The following is a 19,748-nucleotide window of genomic DNA, read 5'->3' on the forward strand; positions in this document are numbered from 1 at the left end:
AGCTATACAAGAAAAAATGTTACAATGAATATTACTTCCAGTGGGCAGCATGGTGATTGTGTGAATTTGTTCCAAGTTCCATGCAATTAAACTTTCCAATTTTAAATCTTTGACTAGGGTGTGAGCTGTCGGTTCTTTTTGTTTTGCTTGGGCTTTTTTAAATGCTATGTTCAAGAACATTACACTTCACTGACGAGTTAGCTCCTCAAACAACTGGGAATGCAATTAAGTGGCCTTACATACTACTGTTTTTCCTAACTGTTTCCCTTTCAGACTAGAATTCAACCTCTTCACTGCAGAGAAAAACACTGTTGGATATAATGTAAATCTTTTAGAGATGGGAACACTTCTCAGTCTACAAATGAAGCATTAACAGCTGCTTTACTTCATAATGTAGCTAACATAACTCATCTGTGAAGCTTTTTCTTCCTCCAGCAAACCATCATAGCCACAACATTAAACTGCAAGAAGCTGCAAGTATGGATGTATGCGCCAAATGTGCAGGGAGAAGAGGAAGCAGGCACATTCAAACTCAAGCATCTCTAATTGCTGAATGGATTTGTAAATTAATCTGTTATCTGATTGTGTATTAAACTCCTGCTGTTTGTTCTCCTTAAGTGATAGCTGATAAATGAATCAAAATGTTTTAATTTTTTTTTTGTTTGTAACACTGTAAACAGATAACTAAGGAAACTAGTCTTAGTCAAATATAGGTAAAACATATATACTTTTGTCCATATATTTCCTTGTGCTTAACTCATTTCCCTAAGTACATGATTAGCTTCAGATCTCCTGCTGTCCTCATCAGTTTTCTACTTAGTCTATGTCCTACAAATACAGTGTCAGAGTGGGAAGGAAGAATACAAAACATAACCTTTAATTATTTCCACAATTTTATAACGGAAATACAATTTGGTTTTAAAGTATTAAACAAAAATAAGTCTAAATAGCAGAAGGAAACACTCTTAACTGGGAAAACAACAGTCACTATATTTTTTGCATAAAAAACAGAATTTCAGCCATTTTTTTCAATAACCCTTCCTTTCTGATGACATATAAAAATCTACAAATTCTAAGCAAAAGAAAAACCAAAAGTGTGAGGTAATTTGCCTTATAGCTAGAGGATCTAGTCTCTTCAGTGACAAAAGAAGTAGCATAAAGAGCCAGACATACAAGGTTCCTAACCTCACCAAACCCGAAGAGCAGCATTAGATTAATTCAGAAACTCTAGTGATGGGCACTGTCCGTTGAAAAACATTCTATCCTCCCAAATACCTTCCTTTTGCCTTTTTGTCAGGCAGGACTAGGTGGAAGGGACAGACTTTTGAAAGAGCAAAGGCAAGACACATCTTGCCCTTGGGAGAATAATTTAATAAAGAAAGTGAGAAGCATTTGCTTGTTCTACATGTGGGGATGAAACAGTTTGAAAGAAAAGAACATATTTTTTTCAGTAGTAGATATCAGTAATAGAATGCTTATACAACCCCACTATCAAGGTGATGACAGGGAACAAAAAGCTGGATGGAACACATGGATTTTCAGACCAAAAAGTCATCTTTCCAGCAAACTGAAGCTGAGGAAGAAATCCACATAGACCAAGAATTTTTATGCTCATTAGGAAGCTTCCTCTCTGATCTCTCTCCTCTCCACCCCTAATATTCTTTTATGAATGCATTTACTTTGGCCTCTTGGTGCAGTTAAGCATTTCAGTTGCCTGGGGAGGTGGTTGGTGCCCCATCCCTTGAGATACTCAAGTTGAGGTTTGACAGAGCACTGGGTAACTTGATCTAGTTGAGGATGCCCCTGCTTACTGCAGAAGAGGTTGGACTAGATGACCTTTGAAGATCTTCCAACTCAGACCATTCTGTGATTATGATTTATGTTTACTGGTTTGTTGTTCTTTTTCTAGGATTGACATAGGAAAACCTGTTTCTGTACTTGTTCCTCTTGACATTATTGCCAACTTAAGAATGTATGGCACTTGGACTGAGATTTACAAGAAAAATAACACAAGAAAGAAAGAAGAGAGAGTGCACTGCTGCCACACAGAGAAACACAGCCTATTCCCTATTCATTGCAAAGAGTGAATTTTGTTCCTGTACATCAAGTTTCAGCATGGGCTAACTTGTGGAAGCCAGATATCTAGTTGTAAGAATCACTTTCTTGGATGGACTGCTGCTGTAATCCTGCTGGCTAACAAGAAGGGGGATGCTGCCAAGCCACTGTAGCCTCATCCCAGTATGTGACAAGGTAGCCTGAACATATCTGCCCTTTCCAAACTATTAAATACTTCTATTTGGTTTTGCATTTTGTCCTTTATGTCTCATGCACAGATTTGCACTTTATCCTTCAAAATGCAAACTTCCATAATCATAACTGTCTGTTCCCCATTACCAAAAAAAAAAAGCTAAATTGTGACCAGCAGTGGCATGCTCCCAGCATGACCCAAAACCAGCAAACAGAACCTTTTACTGTCTACAGGAAACTTGTTTAAAACCTTATCCATACAGATGCTGAAGTTATTTCATTAATTTAAAAATTGAACCTGCAGGTTGTTAACTCCTATGAAGAAGTCCATTTATAGAGAGCAACACAAACTATCTACTGTGTGTAAAAACACTCAAGAGAAGAATAAGCTACATCTGGAGTTGGCCTCTTCAAAGCTGCTGATAACTGGGAAACTGCCACCATGTGAAAAAACCCATCTGATACTCAATCAACATTAACTCCCAAACATCAAATCAATTACAGAAATTTTCAGGCCAAGAGTTATTAATCACTTGAGTAATTATAGAAGACCATGGTGTTGCTCAGCTTCAGCTGCTGTAACATTTAATAGACATGGCTAACAAAATAAATGTAGATGGCAAGGGTAATTATTAAGTATTTTTAGAATCATAGAATTGTTTCAGTTGAAAAAGACCTGTAAGATCATGAGGTCAAAGCATCAGTATATTGTGTATTTTTATGGAATAAAATGGAAAGTTTACTTTTTTGAGAAAGTCTTCCTAAATGATAGAAGATTTCATCATCAAAAATTATGCAAGAAAGTGCTGGGACAACTGATAGAATATTTGGGTTCTGAATTTGAGTTTCCCTTATAAGCTTCATGGCATTTTTAAACATTATTTAAGGAATCTGAAATACTGCCTGCCTAAATGACTTCAGAAGTTTTGAGATATGTTTCTCATCCTTTTCAACGCAACCAGCTGCCAGCTTTGCCAGGTTTAGATTAAGTCCTGATGTGGACAAAAAAAATGGGAATGATGTTTAGTGTTTACAAACAAATTCTAGAGAACATGTCCACTTTTTGCAGTCCATTTTGCCAAGGTAAGCAGCACAACAAGTCATTTAACATTGAGGAATATTAGGAAACAGAATAAATCCCTTCTTATGTCTTCCTGCAGCAGGCTGGCAATCAGCCCGGATGTTGGAATCTCTTATACTATGAATCAAAAAAGCAACTGACCACTTGAATGAGTTCAAGAGATCAAAAGACCTGTTTGGAAGCTGAGCAGCTTTCTCTTCTCATCTCCTTTAACAGATTATTGAACACACTTAAACATCATTTAACAAAAACATATTCTACACAAACAGAACAAATTTTTACTGTTAAGCGAGAATGGAAATATCTATAATGTCTAATCTAACGTTGTCTAGAGTTCTCCCAGACTCTTGGGAATAGGGAATGAAAGAAAAAAAAATATTACTAGAACTTTAGGTATTATGCATGATTCTCTTCATTAACTGGTTTACAGTGACCAAAGGCTTCATAGAACAAGTAAAAGACAAAATTCTTGCCTCAGACAAACAGCTCTCTGTTTCTTGTAGGTATAATGTATTAAGTAAAGCTATTAATAGCCATTTTATAATTGGAGAAACAGAAATTTTGAAGGTAAGTGATATCAGGAGTTACATAGTAATTCACAGAGAATGAGGAATAAAACATAAACCTCTACTGCGTTTTTGCACTGTAATTCAGAGGATGCCTAAGTTTCTTGGGATTTTATTAAAATACAATTACATGACTCTTGATGTTGAAGAACTTATCCCTGAAATAAGGCAAGATTACTATCAGCTTGACTTGTGTAACCTTCTTAGAGAACACATAATTAGCCACAAAGTCTTCACAAACACTGAGTTATTACTGTACCAAAAGCATTTTTATAATTCCTTATCAATGCTTGCATATTCTATCACCATGCTTTACTGTAACTTAGATTCCTAATTTTTTGCAGTTCTGCAATTTAATGCTACATGAAGTACAAGTCTTTAGGAATTAATTACATTTCTTGTTCTTGTGTTGTTATTACACACAAGGACAGTATTTGAATAACCTGAAAGCATTTTTTAGTTCTTGTGTGAGTACAGGATTGAGGAATGTAAAAAAGCACACCGAAAAAATCAATAAAAAAGCTTGAGTGAGACTCTATGACAGCATGCTCTCTGATTTTAAGAAATACTTCCTGCCTAGAGGCAGCTATATAGTGATGGAAGTAAGACTGCACTGGCTTCCAAGATGAACCATAAATCAGTACCCATGTGTTAAAAAAGTAATGAAGTATTAGACTGTAGAATAGATGGGGGGAAAAATTCAGCATTGCTGGACTGAATATATGTGAAACAACATTTTGATGTACTAACCTCTATGTTTTAAGAATTAATGAACTTTTATAAAAATAGAACTAGTAAACTATTTAACACTAAATATATTTCTTGAAATTAAATTTCACATACCTGCTCTGTGGCATAGCTGTTAATGAAAAGTATATTGCTGTTAATTAGCAGTTATGCTCTATTATTGTTAGAAACCTGACAAAACACATACGTAGTTAACTGATAGCTTATAAAAGACATATGGAGAAGGAGATGAATACAATAGCCAGAGCTCATCCTTATGCAGCCATGACACTGCACTTAGAAAGTTTTTCTGCATGAGAATGTAAGAAATAGGCAATGCAGGAGTTGAGTGCTGACAGTGAAATTTCAGCTTCACTCATGACCATGGTAAAATCCAAGGATTTCAATCTAAAACAGTTGAACAAAGAATATTCTTCCTCATTACTATTGTGGAAAGAGGACTCTCCTGGCTGGGTTTTCTGAAACTGAAACCACTTGTTTGCATAGGAGCACAAGCCCTACGAGGAGAGGCTGAGGGAGCTGGGGTTGCTTAGCCTGGGGAAGAGAAGGCTTAGAGACCTTATAGACAAGTGTGGGCTGGTATCATCTCCCAGGCAACCAGCACCAGAACAAGAGGACACAGTCTCAAACTGTGCTGGGGAGGTTCAGACTGGATGTTAGGAAGAAATTCCTCACAGAGACCTCTAGTGTAGCACTGGCATAGCTCCCTCACCCACAGTAAGCAGTTCCGTAACAAAACAAACCAAACGAAAAACCCCAACAATAAAACAAAAGGAAATCACCAAAAGCCAAACCAGCCAAAAATAACCCCCAAAGCCTACAGAATTCAACTTCACCTTGAAACTGTACTTAAAGCTATTTGTTTATTTTAACTCCTGTGGTTTTGCATGAGATATTAGTGTTTAAGCATATAAGTATATACATTTATGACTTATGAATCATGACATTAGCAGGTGGTTTCTTTATAGTAATGGGCCAGAGCTTATCTCACTCTAGACAAATTTCATTACACAGAATGATTGCTAAGCTTGGGAAGGTCTTTTTATTTGCATTCAATTCTCTTTTGAAATAGTGAAATTCTGCCACCCTCTGGACAACAACTAAACTGAGATACATTTACAATCGGCCTCCATGGGAAAAAATTCCACTGCTTCTGATACATATTCATTGCTTTTAAAGTATATTTTATAATTCATTACTAGGCTGAATGAAAAAAATATCATTTACTGTTAAACTACAGACAAAACAATTACTTTATGTATTGAATAACCTTAGTAACAACATCTAATCAAACAGCAGACTTTGAGGTGTTTTGTTCTTAACCTTTTCTAGTAGCCATTTCATTCTTCACAGCTGTATTTGTAAAGATTTGCTGACAAAATATGACATAAATTTTCACAACACCAATATGTACGTCCACAAATCAGAATGTTCTGCAATTGTTAGTACGACTGAGCCACAATGAACACAGAGTTCAATGGGAGAAAGAAGGTTAAGGAGAAGGTTGCATTGGACCTGGTCAAATTAGCTTTAAAAAGTATCAATGAGAAGTGTCTCTCTTGCATTCACAATGCATGTAGCAATTATTGGTAATAATACTGCCAGTCAATGGATTAATATGGCCATTTGAAACAGTAAATGTCTGGTCATTCAAAGTTTCAGCTTGTGCTTCCAGGATTGGTGGGGAAGGTGGTCTGCAACATGCATGTTGTACAGTACCTTGTTTTGGCAATGGAACCTAGCTGCTGTTGTTCTTGGATGAGCTCAGCCAGCTGCTTCTGCAGAGACATATCTTTACCATGTACTTGTTTAATAAATGGATGCTCCAAAAGATGGGTGACTGAAGGACGCTTTTCAAAATCCTTGATAAGGCACCTGTGACAGAGAAATACTCATCTCAGGCAATGATGTTATTTCAGTAGACCATGATTTGTGTCAGCTCACTGAGTGGCTGGTATTGTACAGTAATTTCTTCCTCCACAAATTTGAATTCCTCTGTATACAAAACCCCTCTTCCTCTACACTGGAATAAATTTGGCATAAAATACTTAACTATGTGAATTCACCCTAGGAGTATGCTAGTATAAAGGCTATGATTTTGAGCTTATTTAATCTTTCTTTTAATCTGTAACTAGTTTATTGTGAAAAAAAGACATTGTAACTTGTAAGTGCTCTACAGTCAATATATATTAAATATAAATTAAAATGTATAGGCAATTCTTCATTTACTTCATTTTACCTCTTCTCCAATAAGAGTTTGAATAAGAACTGTAAGAGCGTCAATTAAAAACTGCAAGTGAAAGCTGTATTGCAACATTAGTCAGAAATTTTGATACAGAGCTTTGTTTTGTTTTTAGAATGAGTATTTCAGGTAGATGTTCTGTACTCCAATGATTAATGTTAAGAGTAAGAATCTCAGAAATTTTTGCAAACCTACACAATTCAGACCAGATAAGAAATGAATGAATCAGAAGTAAATGCTAGCCATGGTACTAAGGCTCTGTCTGTAATAAGAACAGGTGATCTAGTCATGAGTAAAAAGATAGGTCTTATTACATCAGCATAAAACAGAGCATCATGTTAATTCATGTAATCAAGATTCAAAATTGAAGACGCCACCATTAAAGTTGAATTATTTTCAGTACAATAAAGCTGAAATGATACAGTCCAAACACGAATAATCTAAGAGCATTAGATTGCTTTGAAGTACATTTCAAATCTTTATTCTGCTTATGTTGTTCAAATAATAATATTGACATTATTTGAGAAAGTGAGAAAGAAATGCTGCAGTTCAGTATCTCTCTCCCTTCTAGCACATACCATTTCAGAAAATTACAGCCCAGGGTGAGTTGTTTTGATGAGATGCATTTTTATTATATATTTCACAATTACATCTCACATTTGCTGGTACTAAGGGATACACCTAAAGAACTAAGCAGAACTGAGTATCACAAATAAAAATTATCTTTTTTAGCCAAAAGCTAAATGAAAATGTCATAATTTTTATAATTATTTATATGGTACCAGTATCAGTAACAATTTGAAAAATTTAAATTACATCTATTAATTTCAAATACGACCAAACAGATTAGAAAGGGATTAAAGCTTAGCCTCACCTCAAAAACTTTACTGAAGTTTAAAGTCCAATCTTAAAATGATCTTGCAACATCTTTCAATATAACTTTAATACTTTGGGCTCTTGAAAACCATTTTCCCAACCTCTTCTTGTAGCCTCCTGATAGACTAAAGTAACAGAACGTGCCTTAGCTCCATCCCTCTGAGTGCACAGCTATAAATACTAGTCCTTCCCTGCCATGAAGAGATCCATCATTAGCCTTCAACAGGTTCTGACAAGTCTCCCCCCCAACACTTTCCCTTTTGTGATCCATGGCTTTTAAAAGTCAATACACCCACACAGACAATCCTGTCCATGCCAATCCCAGTTAATTTATATGTTTCCTGAGAAAAAGGAAAAAAGCATTTGAAAAGAAAGGTAACATTAATCAGGAAGGCAGAGTTATAAAACCCAAACCAACAAAAAAGCTGCGTGGTATACCAAGTCACATACGGGCAAGTATCTAAAGTGGAGATTTCAGTCTGAAAAGCTCATGCATTCACGATATTTACCATTCTAACTATAATTACAGATCTGTATTTATGTTGTATTGTTAATACATAAATTTGCTTGATAAATTTGATTACATAAATAATTTTTCAGTAATATTACTGAGTCTGGGTGACACTATGTCACAGAATCATAGACTAGTATAGGTGGGAAGGGACCTTTAAAGGTCATCTAGTCCAACTACCTTGCAGTAAGCAGGGACATCTTCAACTAGAGCAGGCTGCTCAGAGCCTTGTTCAACTGACCTATAATGCTTCTAGAGATGGGGCATCTATAATTCCTCTGGGCAACCTCTTTCAGTGTAAAAATTTCTTCCCTATACCTAGTCTGAATCTACCTTCTTCTAGTTTAAAACCATTACCTCTTGTCCTATCACTACAGGTGCTGAAGTGATGGCAGTTGCTTTCTCGATAATGAGTTTAAACGGATTCTCTTCAAGAAATGACAGTTCCTGACAGAATACCTTGTGTTTACTAAATGCTTGAGGAACATACAAATATTTTAGCTGGTGACACACTGTTATTAATATGAATTCTATTCTGAGCTCCAGAACTATGCACCTCCTCTGCAAACAAATTCCAGAAGATGAAAGAGACATTTTTCCATACAGATGGCCCCTGGGTGAAACATCCAAATGTCTAGGATATTGTATTCATTAAGGAAGCCAAACAAGAGACTGAAGGAAAAGAGAGTCTTGCAGCAGAACACAAATCTCCACTGAATTTGGTTTAATTCATCAAGTTAAATGGTAAGTTCCTAGACCATTAAGAACACAGCATCAGAAAGAACAGGCAGTCCATAGGGAACTGAAGCATTTATGACATATACATCCTCCTTTTGCACTGAAACAGCAGAAGTGTTGACACAGTCACTTCTGGAAATTACTCTTTATTAGGTTTCAAGTGCCAGTAACTAGATTGCAGCTTAGTCACAGTAGATAATGTAGGCTCAGTGCATACTTAGATTTTCAGTGCCAATTTAGTATATCACCAGGCCTGCTGCGATGGAGTGCAGGATGGAGAGCAGGATGAGACAGTGAAAAGATAGTCCTTACATTTCTCCTCTTGGCACATATGCCTTTGTCCTAATTCCCCTCTATGAAGGTAAGACCTATTCATATCCTGAGGTGTGTTTATGTGATCTAAATCTACACACAGTTTCAACTGTGTTGCCACACTGAATGCATGCTACTGCTGTTCTGTCAACATTACCTGTAAAACAACAGATCTTGGGCCACCACCTATGAGCTAGTGAAAAATGATGCATTAGATTGCTAGTATCACTGCAGGTGTTCAGTAAGTATCATCTCCTACACTGTGAGCAGTACTGACATTAAACTAGTCTTCAGAGAAGAAATATTTAATATAGAATATAAGCTTGTATGATGCTAAAACCTGCATGAAGATGAATATTGTCAGCCTGAAATAGCACTATAATGTGTGAAAAGGTTAATCATATGGGTGCCCAAGTCCAAAGTTCCACCATTTAGTCAGGATATGTATTCCATGTAAAGACTAGAAAAAAATAAATCAGGAAGTAATACACAAAAATCCAGCAACATTAACATTTGAAAGAGAAAGAGTGCAGTAAGAAAGCAGCTTTCATAATGTCACTTATCAAAAAACATTCTTGTTCAATTCAGCCAGCAAAAATCAGTGTGTGTGTTGTGCAAGTGAAAAACAATATTCATATCACTGAAGGATTTTCTTCTGAAGAAAGGAGAAAACTAAAGTATCTTCAAGTGCTCATCTGAGCATTTGTTTAAGGTCCACTGGGAAAGTTAGCTTGGGCACTGTCAAATATCAACCATGCCAGAAGTAATTCTAAAACAACAAATATGCTGCACCTACAAATTAAGCAGATTTATTTAGCCCACAGAAATAACTTTTAAAAAATCAAAACCTACATTTTAATAGTGAGATTGTCTTGCATTTTGTCTTGCAGTGAGCAAACTGGCTGCAAGATGGGTGTCCTGGTTTGAGTGAGAACAGAATTAAATCTTTTTGCTGATTTTACTTTTCAGCTCAGTCTCTTCTAAATGACTTTACTTTCCGAAATTAACAGCATGTTTTGACAGACATTGTGTGCTTCTAGTAGTGATAACACTCAATGTCTCTAGTTAGTACCAAGATCTGGTGTGCAGACCAGGGCCACTGCTAAATATTGCATGATGCTCTGGGGTGCACCAAGATATGTTCAGGGAGGACTCCTTGTTCTGCCTTCCTTAATCCAGTTCCAGAGCCTAGTTCCTGAACCTGGTTCTCATCTGCCACTGAGTCCAGCCTAGGATTTCTGCTACACCAACAATGGTGATGGCAATGTAACTGCCATCAAGGTGGTTGGTCAGGTTTGATATTGGTTTTGTACATATTTGTATAAATTTTGATTTATTGCTATTATTTTCATTTAAGTAGTTTTAGCCTCCCTCTCACATTTCTTCCCTCTTCCCCCTTTGGGAAGGGAATGGGGTTAATAGACAGAATCCATTACTCATTTAGTAGCTGGCCCAGCCCTAAGCCTTGACAATAGTTTTCCTGTAAGATATGGTGAAAATATTTGGTCTGCTACTGTTTTGATCTAAAATAATAGGAAGGCCAAGTGAGAAGAGATTGAAAGGGAAATAAACATTGTACATGTTTGCCTTGATGAAAGTCAACCCATTATCTAATTTGAAATTCTATCTTCCATCTTCCATCATGCTTTCTTAGCTGAAAATTAATTCTCAGAATTCATTAGTGTCACTACATTAAACATAGGTTGCAGCGATTTGCCTCAATCTCACCGCCAGGCTCCTAAGCACCATTTCCATTCTGCCACAATTACAGGCAAAGATGAAGCATTTATTAGCAGGGGATAAGAGCACACAGACCTGTCTGAGACAGCCTCTAAAAATTCACTGTCTGCTTGCACTTGGATGATAACATTGTTGGAATCGCTGTGTCTCAACAATGTAATCTGCCATTTTCCAAGTAGTGAATCAGATGACTGAAAAGCAGAGAGATTTATCAGCACTCATGAGCTAATATTTACTAATCAGTAAATGGAAAGAAATAGAACTGCAATGGTGACTGCTCTCAGTCTCCTGTGTGTTCAGAAATAGAAAACAGTTACTAATGTCATTCACTGTTGCAGCCAAACCTAAGCAGAGCAGCAGCAGGTTTTTTTGTGTTTTTTTTTAATTTCTTTTATCAGATCTACTATGACCTATTTGGCCACAAGTACTTTCCTTAAAGAAACCAAGCAGCTCCAACCCTTATAACTTAGTTACATTATGTTTATCTTCAGTATTTTGTTTTCCTCAATTATTACATCCTGTGAGTGCTCCATTTTCTGATGGCAGTGAATTGCTGAAGCCTAGAAATCAAATATTGGACCAGACCTCTAGTCACTGCTTATCATCTACTTGCACAGAAGATGCATAGGTTATTACTTGGAAGAAATTATGACTGTATATCAGACTCTGTAGTAGAGCTGGGGAATGCACAATACAGCCTTTGGGTGAGACAGATATAATAATCTATTTTTTAAATATTCATATATACACAGATAGAAGAGCTTTCCAGGGTCTTAAACAAGACTTCAGGTCAATGTTGAAGTGCTGAGATCCTTCCCTCACAATTCCAGAAGAACATTTACCAGGTTGCCCCAAAGACAGAGGTGACTCAGCTGGGGATCTAGAATGGAGATTTCCTGGAAGAAGAGGAGAAGGAGTAGGATCATATTCTCCTGATCCTCTCCCTAAGTAGTAAGAAGGAGATCTCTAGGTTCTCAAACTTTTTTTTCCTTTCCCTTTTTTTTCCAGCTACTTCCACCAGAAGGTTGTTTCACAGTGGAAGATCAATGAAATCAAGAGTATGACCCCAGCTGGGAGAGAAATAGGAAGACAGACACTGACAAAGATCACCTAGGCCAGGTACATTAGGTCAGAAACTTTCCAATCAATAAAAGGAAAAATAAAAATCTTCTAAAGTTGTTTTCAACTGGTTAAAATGCTCAGTTCCTATACATCACCCTGACTGCTCCTCCTACTTCTGTACCACATGTATCTGTGGCAGAGATTGTTTAGCTGCATGCAGAACAGAGGTAGGGAAGAAAAGACATTTCATGAATTACAATTGTAATGATGATGCAGGAATGTGCCTGCTTCCTTGAAGCCTCCCTGCTTCCTATTTCCAGGCCTGCCCATCCCCCACTACTGCAAATCCTTCGTTTGCAAAAATGAACTAGAAAACTGTGACAGCTTTGCCAAGAGCATTTATATTTTCAGTCCTAATTCAAGAGGACATTCGGGACACAAATAACCTTATCTTCAGAACTATATATAGTTGCCCCTTTGGAAAAAGCAAATGCTGAGCACTAGGGTATGTATATAGGTTAAACAGGTTGCCTCTTTGGAACCAGTCTCCTGTGATAAATAACAAGGATTTTTACTGTTTCTTCTGCTACAATCAGATATCAGGATGAAAAACTGAATTTATGACACGGTACTCAATCATCACATGCATAATATAAATTCTGATGGTCAGAACACATTTATATCTTTATGGATCTGCCTGTTGGTAGCAAATGCTGTAAATTACTGAACTTCCCTAACAATGAGAGAAATACTGAAGTGCCACCAGCACCTCTTTCTTCGTAACTCTTCCTTCAGTTTAATTTTAACATGAAGCACCATAGCGTAAGTTAGAGCACACACTTGAAAGATAACTAAGGTTTGCTCACACTGAAATAGTAAAGTTAGGTACAGTAAAATAGTATTGAAACTTACAACACATTTCCCAGCCTCTTTTAAGTTGAGTAGACACAACAATTTATTCTGGCTTACACAAAGTTTAGAAAACAAACCATGGAAACTGAGGAGCAGCACCTTTTGCAACACTTAGAATGGGGCAGGCTTCACCTTTATAATTTTACCAGAGACAACAGAAATTCAGTCAGACCAGTTTTAGAGAGTGTCTCAAGATGACCAAATACATTTATTTATTGTATGATTATATTGTGGGAGAGATTTCTAGCCTTTCATATCAGGAATGAGTCTGTTGTGTTTCTTTGGGCTGCCCTTGAAGACCTAGTGACATAAAGAACCTTCAGAAACTTTTACAGCTGAAGCTTTTTATTAGAAACAGTATGTATCTATCCCCCTTTGACACTACAGTATGCAGGGGATTTGAGGCAGTTGGAGCATAGAGAAGGCAGGAGATAAGGAAAAGGAAAGCACAGTCTGACAGTTTACTTTCACATCTTATGTCATAGCTGGAAAGGCAGCTAAGGACAGGGACATTTTTCTGTCCTCTGGCATTTAGTGCATTCTTTTCTATCTTCCAGTAAATAAGAACACCTACTACAAAGCCAACTGTAGATCCACCATGTCATAATCCCAGAACAGCTGGAAAAAGTTTCTCACTTATATACTATTAAGCTGTCTGCCTGATGCTCTCTGCTGTGAAATCCCATATCCATCAACGCTGTGATGCCTTCATTTGGAACTAATTCACAGACACCTGAGCAGATGAGATCAGGTTAGCTCTACTAGTTGGGAGTCTACATGCAGTAACATTCTTCCTATGACTCTGTGCCAGACCTAACCTGTACTCCATGGCTCAAAGAGGACAGCAGGCACATCTGTGTTTCCTGGAGCTTCCCTTAATCTAAAAATATGCTGCCCTGCTTCATTCCTAGCTCTGCTGTTGATTATAGAGTGACTTTGAGCATGATGACCTTTGTGTCAAGCTTTTTCAGTTGTAAAAGAAGAAATTGAACTCTTAAAAATCACTTAAAAATCTACTGACGGAAATGAAGCAGGAATAAAGTTCTAATGTTTCTTCATCAGTCCAATGAAAGCATACCATCATCGGGCAGAAATGGTGGATTATTATTAGTTTTGTATTTTTTTGCAACTCCAATTTTAACTGTTTCCCTATTCCTGTACTTCTGCCATTCACACCACCAAAAATACATTCCAAACAAATCTGGATTGTCTACAACGTGTCCTTTCTTTGACAAGTAGAATAAGTTGACTGGAGTAAATCCATACCTAAAAACAAACTACTACAAAATTAGAACAGACATTTCATTTGACTCCTGTCATCTTCCTTCCTACCCTGCACCTTAGTGTTCTGCCCACCACTTGTGCATTACTGTCCTTAGTCTTTTACTATGGTCAGTCTTTTACCAAATATTACCACAATTTACTACTTCAGGTTCATCTGCAGACTGATTCTCAGAGGCTACATAAATGAATAAAGTGTGAAAACATATAGATTTGGTGGTAACCTTACACATTGCAATCTGTATCTTTCTGACACTGCCAAACTTTTGTCTTTTTAGACACCAGGAATCATAGAAATTAATGAGTTACGTTAGACATGTATCATGTTCTCAGTGACAGAAAGAGTAAAATATTCTTTATGTAATATAGACAGAATATCACTAAACAATTGCTTAGATTGTGAAAACATTTGCTCTGCATTCAGAGAAGTTCAAACTAAATGGGGCACTTAAAAGCTATACAATCCATATGATCTATTTATTGAACGACTCTTAATGTAGATTCATCAATATGAAATGCAGCTTGTGAACCATTTAAATTGAGTACAAAAATTAAGAGTTTATCAAGACTAAAATTTCTATTCAAATTTTATTTGCAATAGCTAAAATAAAAGTTATATTCTGATGTTAAATGTGAGTTTATATCTTGTAACTTCACATTTTTACTTTAGTACTTCCTCAGTTTAATTCTTTAATTCCCTCCAGCTCAAGAATGACTAATTAATTCAAAGAACCATAATAACTAATCATTGGTTAAATAAATTTAAAAGGAGAATGTCTGTCCCTGGAGATACCATTGCTCATTTTAATTAAAATTACCATTTTGTGATGTAATGTACATAAAGGTTATTGTATCCTTCTGCTCCAAGAACATATTAACTCTTCTTTCTACCCCTAGATACCGGTCAAGGTTTAAACTGTCAAGAAAAGTATTTGTGGCGTGTGAGATAATTTTAGTGACTAAGAGAGTTTAATTCATTTTAACATATTGCCTGCACTATTTTATGAACAAATTCTGAAGTACTGAATGTCTAAAATGGTGGTGGCCAGAAACTTTTATCTTAAGAGAGTAATGTCATCTTATCCTATAGTTATCAATTCCCCCCCAAACTCTGTAAAATTTCAAGGGCAGTGAATTGAATAAACTCTTCAAAACAGGTATTTTATTTCAACATAATATACTTTACCTATGCTTATTTCTATTTTGAAAGGGCTGTTCAACCGATGTGATTATTTTACATGGCCTTATAGGAACAGTAAACCTTATTACCATGTAGATAAAATAAACTTAATTAATTCGCTCTCACATTATGAGCAGCCAAATTCTTCATGCACAATCACAGCAGTACAGATGTAGGTCTACAGAGAATTTTACTGATGTTTTAAAAGTATATATGTGCTCCATATATCTCAGCAGATGCCAAATACAAAATCAGCCTGATGCCAGAGGTGACTTAGCTGAAATTGTGTCATGTCTGTGTTTTTTATAACAAAATATCTAACTCAGATTATCTAGCTCATTGTAAATATTGTTTTGAGGACAACATATTCCAGTCTTCATCTCAAGTCAAGGTCAGTAATGGTGGGAACAGAAACATAAATTCACCAAGATAAGAACTTTGACCCTCCCTCCATTCAGATCTTTTAAATAATGCATCTGACTCTAAAATGCTGCTGCAAAACCACATCTCCTGGGGCAACAGAATCAAAACTAAAAATACATTTCTGAAAAATGTGATTACTATTTTAACAGTTTAAAGAGTTACCTACAGAAGTACATTGAAACTTCCAGCTCAGACATGTTGCAAATCACTATAATAAGCAAGAGAACACTTATAATAAAAATGCCTTGAGACAGTGTCATTTCAAGGGATGAGAATTTGGGGTGGAAAAAAGCTACAATGAGCAGGTTTGGCAATCTTGGCATATATAAAATTACTGTGTAAACATAACTGAAGTCAAAAGTATGCTTAGGCAAAGCTGCTCTCTTGGTTTTTGCCAGCACACAGGTCTGGCCCACATCATGACCCAGATAAGTTTGTTATGCAAATGAAGTTAGCTATCAGGAAGGAGGCAGATAATGAAATTATTCAAAGGCTAACCACTCATCACAAGAGTGACAGAAACATCAGGCAAGGTCCTAACACATGGATAAAAGACAGAATGGAATTTATACAATCACTGCTTTTAATTTATCATAACTAAGCTGTCACAAGGTGGGCATCGACAAATGCCTATCTAGCACATATAAATGAGCCAATTATCAGTAATGGCTAAAAGCTTTGCAATTGTATGATGTAATGTTTCTTTTCTCCCACCCCCCCCAGAAAATTCACTAATGTAAATCCAAGCCTCCATAAGAACATCTTATAATCTCTGCATTATAACAACTTCACTGACACATTGCCCATGCAATGTCACAGAGAATTCCATTTCAGTGTTCTCTTCAGGGTAGCTATAATTATTACAACGATTGCATTTCTTCATGTTAAGACTGAATATGAGCATACTTCCTTACTTCATTGTGTGCATTACTACAAAAAAAAAAAAACATGAAGAGAACATGCAGATAAAAAAAAAAAAAAAAAAACAAACCTTTAGAATAAACCAAACCAGGTTGGAAGAGACCTTCAAGATCATCGTGTCCAACCCATCAACCAATCCAACCCACCCAAACAGCTAACCCATGGCACCAAGCACCCCATCAAGTCTCCTCCTGAACACCTTCAATGACGGTGACTCCACCACCTCCCCGGGCAGCCCATTCCATAGCGCAATCACTCTTTCTGTATAGAACTTCTTCCTAACATCCAACCTGAACCTCCCCTGGTGCAGCCTGAGACTGTGTCCTCCTGTTCTGGTACTGGGTGCCTGGGAGAAGAGACCATCATCCGCCTGTCTACAACCTCCCTTCAGGTAGTTGTAGAGAGTGATAAGGTCACCCTGAGTCTCCTCTTCTCCAGGCTGAGCAACCCCAGCTCCCTCAGCCTCTCCTCATAGGGCTTGTGTTCCAAACCCCTCACCAACTTTGTTGCTCTTCTCTGGATATGTTCCAGCAAGTCAACATCCTCCCTAAACTGAGGGGCCCAGAACTGGACACAGTACTCGAGGTGTGGCCTAACAAGTGCAGTGTACAGGGGCAGAATGACCTCCCTGCTCCTGCTGGCCACACTGTTCCTGATGCAGGCCAGGATGCCATTGGCCCTCTTGGCCACCTGGGCACACTGCAGGCTCATGTTCATCCTACCATCGACCAGTACCCCCAGGTCCCTCTCTGCCTGGCTGCTCTCCAGCCACTCTGACCCCAGCCTGTAGCACTGCATGGGGTTGTTGTGGCCAATGTGCAGAACCCGGCACTTGGATGTGTTAAATCTCATGCCGTTGGATTCTGCCCATCTGTCCAGCCTGTTGAGGTCCCTCTGCAGAGCCTCTCTACCCTCCAGCAGATCAACTCTTGCGCCCAGCTTGGTGTCGTCAGCAAATTTACTGCTGATGGACTCAATGCCCTCATCCAGATCATCAATAAAGATGTTAAAGAGCACAGGGCCCAGCACTGATCCTTGGGGCACACCACTAGTGACTGGCCGCCAGCTGGATGTGGCATCATTCACCACCACTCTCTGGGTTTGGCCCTCCAGCCAGTTCCTAACCCAGCACAGAGTGCTGCTGTCCAAGCCATGGGCTGACAGCTTGGCCAGCAGTTTGCTATGGGGGACGGTGTCAAAGGCCTTGCTAAGGTCCAGGTAGACTACATCCACAGGCCTCCCCACATCCACTAGGCGGGTCACCTGCTCGTAGAAGGAGATCTGGTTGGTCAGGCAGGACCTGCCCTTCCTAAATCCATGCTGGCTAGGCCTGATCCCTTGGCCATCCTGTAAGTGTTGTGTTATTGCACTCAGGATGACCTGTTCCATGATCTTGCCTGGCACTGAGGTCAGGCTGACAGGCCTATAATTCCCTGGCTCGTCCAACCGGCCCTTCTTATGGATGGGCACCACATTGGCCAGCTTCCAGTCCTCTGGGACCTTGCCAGTGAGCCAGGACTGCTGGAAAATTATGGAGAGTGGCTTGGCCAGCTCGTCTGCCAGCTCTCTCAGCACCCTAGGATGAATCCCATCTGGTCCCATGGACTTGTGGGGATCCAAGCTGCTAAGGAGAGTTCCAACCACCTCCTCATGGAACATAGGGAAACTGTGCAGCTCCCTGGCTCCTTCTGCCAGCTCTGCAGGCCAGCTGTCAGGAAGACGTTCTGTCCTTCTAGTAAAAATTGAGGCAAAGAAGGTGTTAAGTATCTCTGCCTTTTCCTCGTCCTTTGTTACAATGTTCCCCTCCGTGTCCACCAAGGAGTGGAGGTTGTCCTTTCCCTTCCTCTTACTATTAATGTATTTATAGAAGGACTTTTTGTTGTCCTTCACAGTAGAGGCCAGTTTAAGCTCCAAGTTATTGCTGGTGAGAGAAAGTAATTAAGCAAAGGTAATTAAAGGTTGATGTGATTTAAAAAAAACAAGCTTGAAGATACCAAAAACCCAAGGGACAAGATCAAAAGCAAATGTACATAAACATCTGACCATGAGAGTGTGGGACACTGGAACAGGTTGCCCAGGGAGGTCGTAGAAGCCCCATCCCTGAAGTTTTCAAGGCCAGGCTGTATGGGGCTCTGAGCAACCTGATCTAATGTGAGCTGTCCCTGCCCCTGGCAGGGGGGTTGGAACTGGATGATCTTTGTGGTCCCTTCCAACCCTGACAGTTCTGTGATAAAACAGTAAAAACAATGTTTCTCTATAAGAGAATGGAATTCATCCACCATCTATTAACTTTTATAATTAAACACTGATTCCACCATAGATTACAATGTACACTGCTATGTAAACAAGGAAATGCATTATGGAGAAATAGAACCTGAGTAAGTCTGCTCTGGAGGAATGTACCTTCTTCTGCAGTAATGACAGTAATGTCCTTCCTCTGCAGGCTATCATTACAGAGTACCTCATCTTCCTGCCTGATTAAGGATCAGTGTAGTAAATATTTTTTTCATGGATTATTAATAAAATTTGCATTAGTCTTTCTACTTTTAACTTCTCATAAAATGGGAAGACACTATGACACTACTGACTGTAAAAGGTATTACAAAGGGATATTGTACGCCTCCAGAAGTAACTAGACACATTAAGGAACAGAACAGATTTAAATGTAGATGTGCATACCTTCAAACCTATTTTGAAAAGCTAGTACTGGGGAACAGTGTTCCAGGTATTTGGTTATTTGATCAGTGTAAACTTTGATTTGATAATACTATCCTGCATGTAACACAGTTTAGGCTGTAATATGTCACAATAAAATCCTGAAGAACCTTAAAATTCACTCACTACAGTGGATGTACAGTTTTAGTATAATGCTAGCAACTACTAACCTGTGATTTCTTAGTTTCACTGTA

At 38.1% G+C, this 19,748-nt stretch overlaps 1 protein-coding gene across 20 annotated transcripts in view; it reads right to left on the minus strand.

Annotated features, from left to right (window-relative positions):
- The window catches only part of MYO3B (myosin IIIB), a 202,190-nt gene that overhangs the window by 105,782 nt on the left and 76,660 nt on the right, over positions 1 to 19,748 (minus strand). For 19 of the 20 annotated variants that reach the window (XM_068138617.1, XM_068138614.1, XM_068138619.1 and 16 more), the window contains one exon: positions 6,361 to 6,516. The exons of the other annotated variant lie outside the window; for it this stretch is intronic. In XM_068138617.1, the coding sequence (XP_067994718.1) occupies positions 6,361 to 6,516 (156 nt within the window). The remainder of the gene's footprint in view (positions 1 to 6,360; positions 6,517 to 19,748) is intronic. 20 annotated transcript variants of the gene reach the window in all.

Source organism: Melanerpes formicivorus, unplaced genomic scaffold (genome assembly GCF_026170545.1).
Source record: "Melanerpes formicivorus ecotype bairdi unplaced genomic scaffold, bMelFor1.0.p_v2 SCAF_5, whole genome shotgun sequence".
Taxonomy (NCBI): domain Eukaryota; kingdom Metazoa; phylum Chordata; class Aves; order Piciformes; family Picidae; genus Melanerpes; species Melanerpes formicivorus.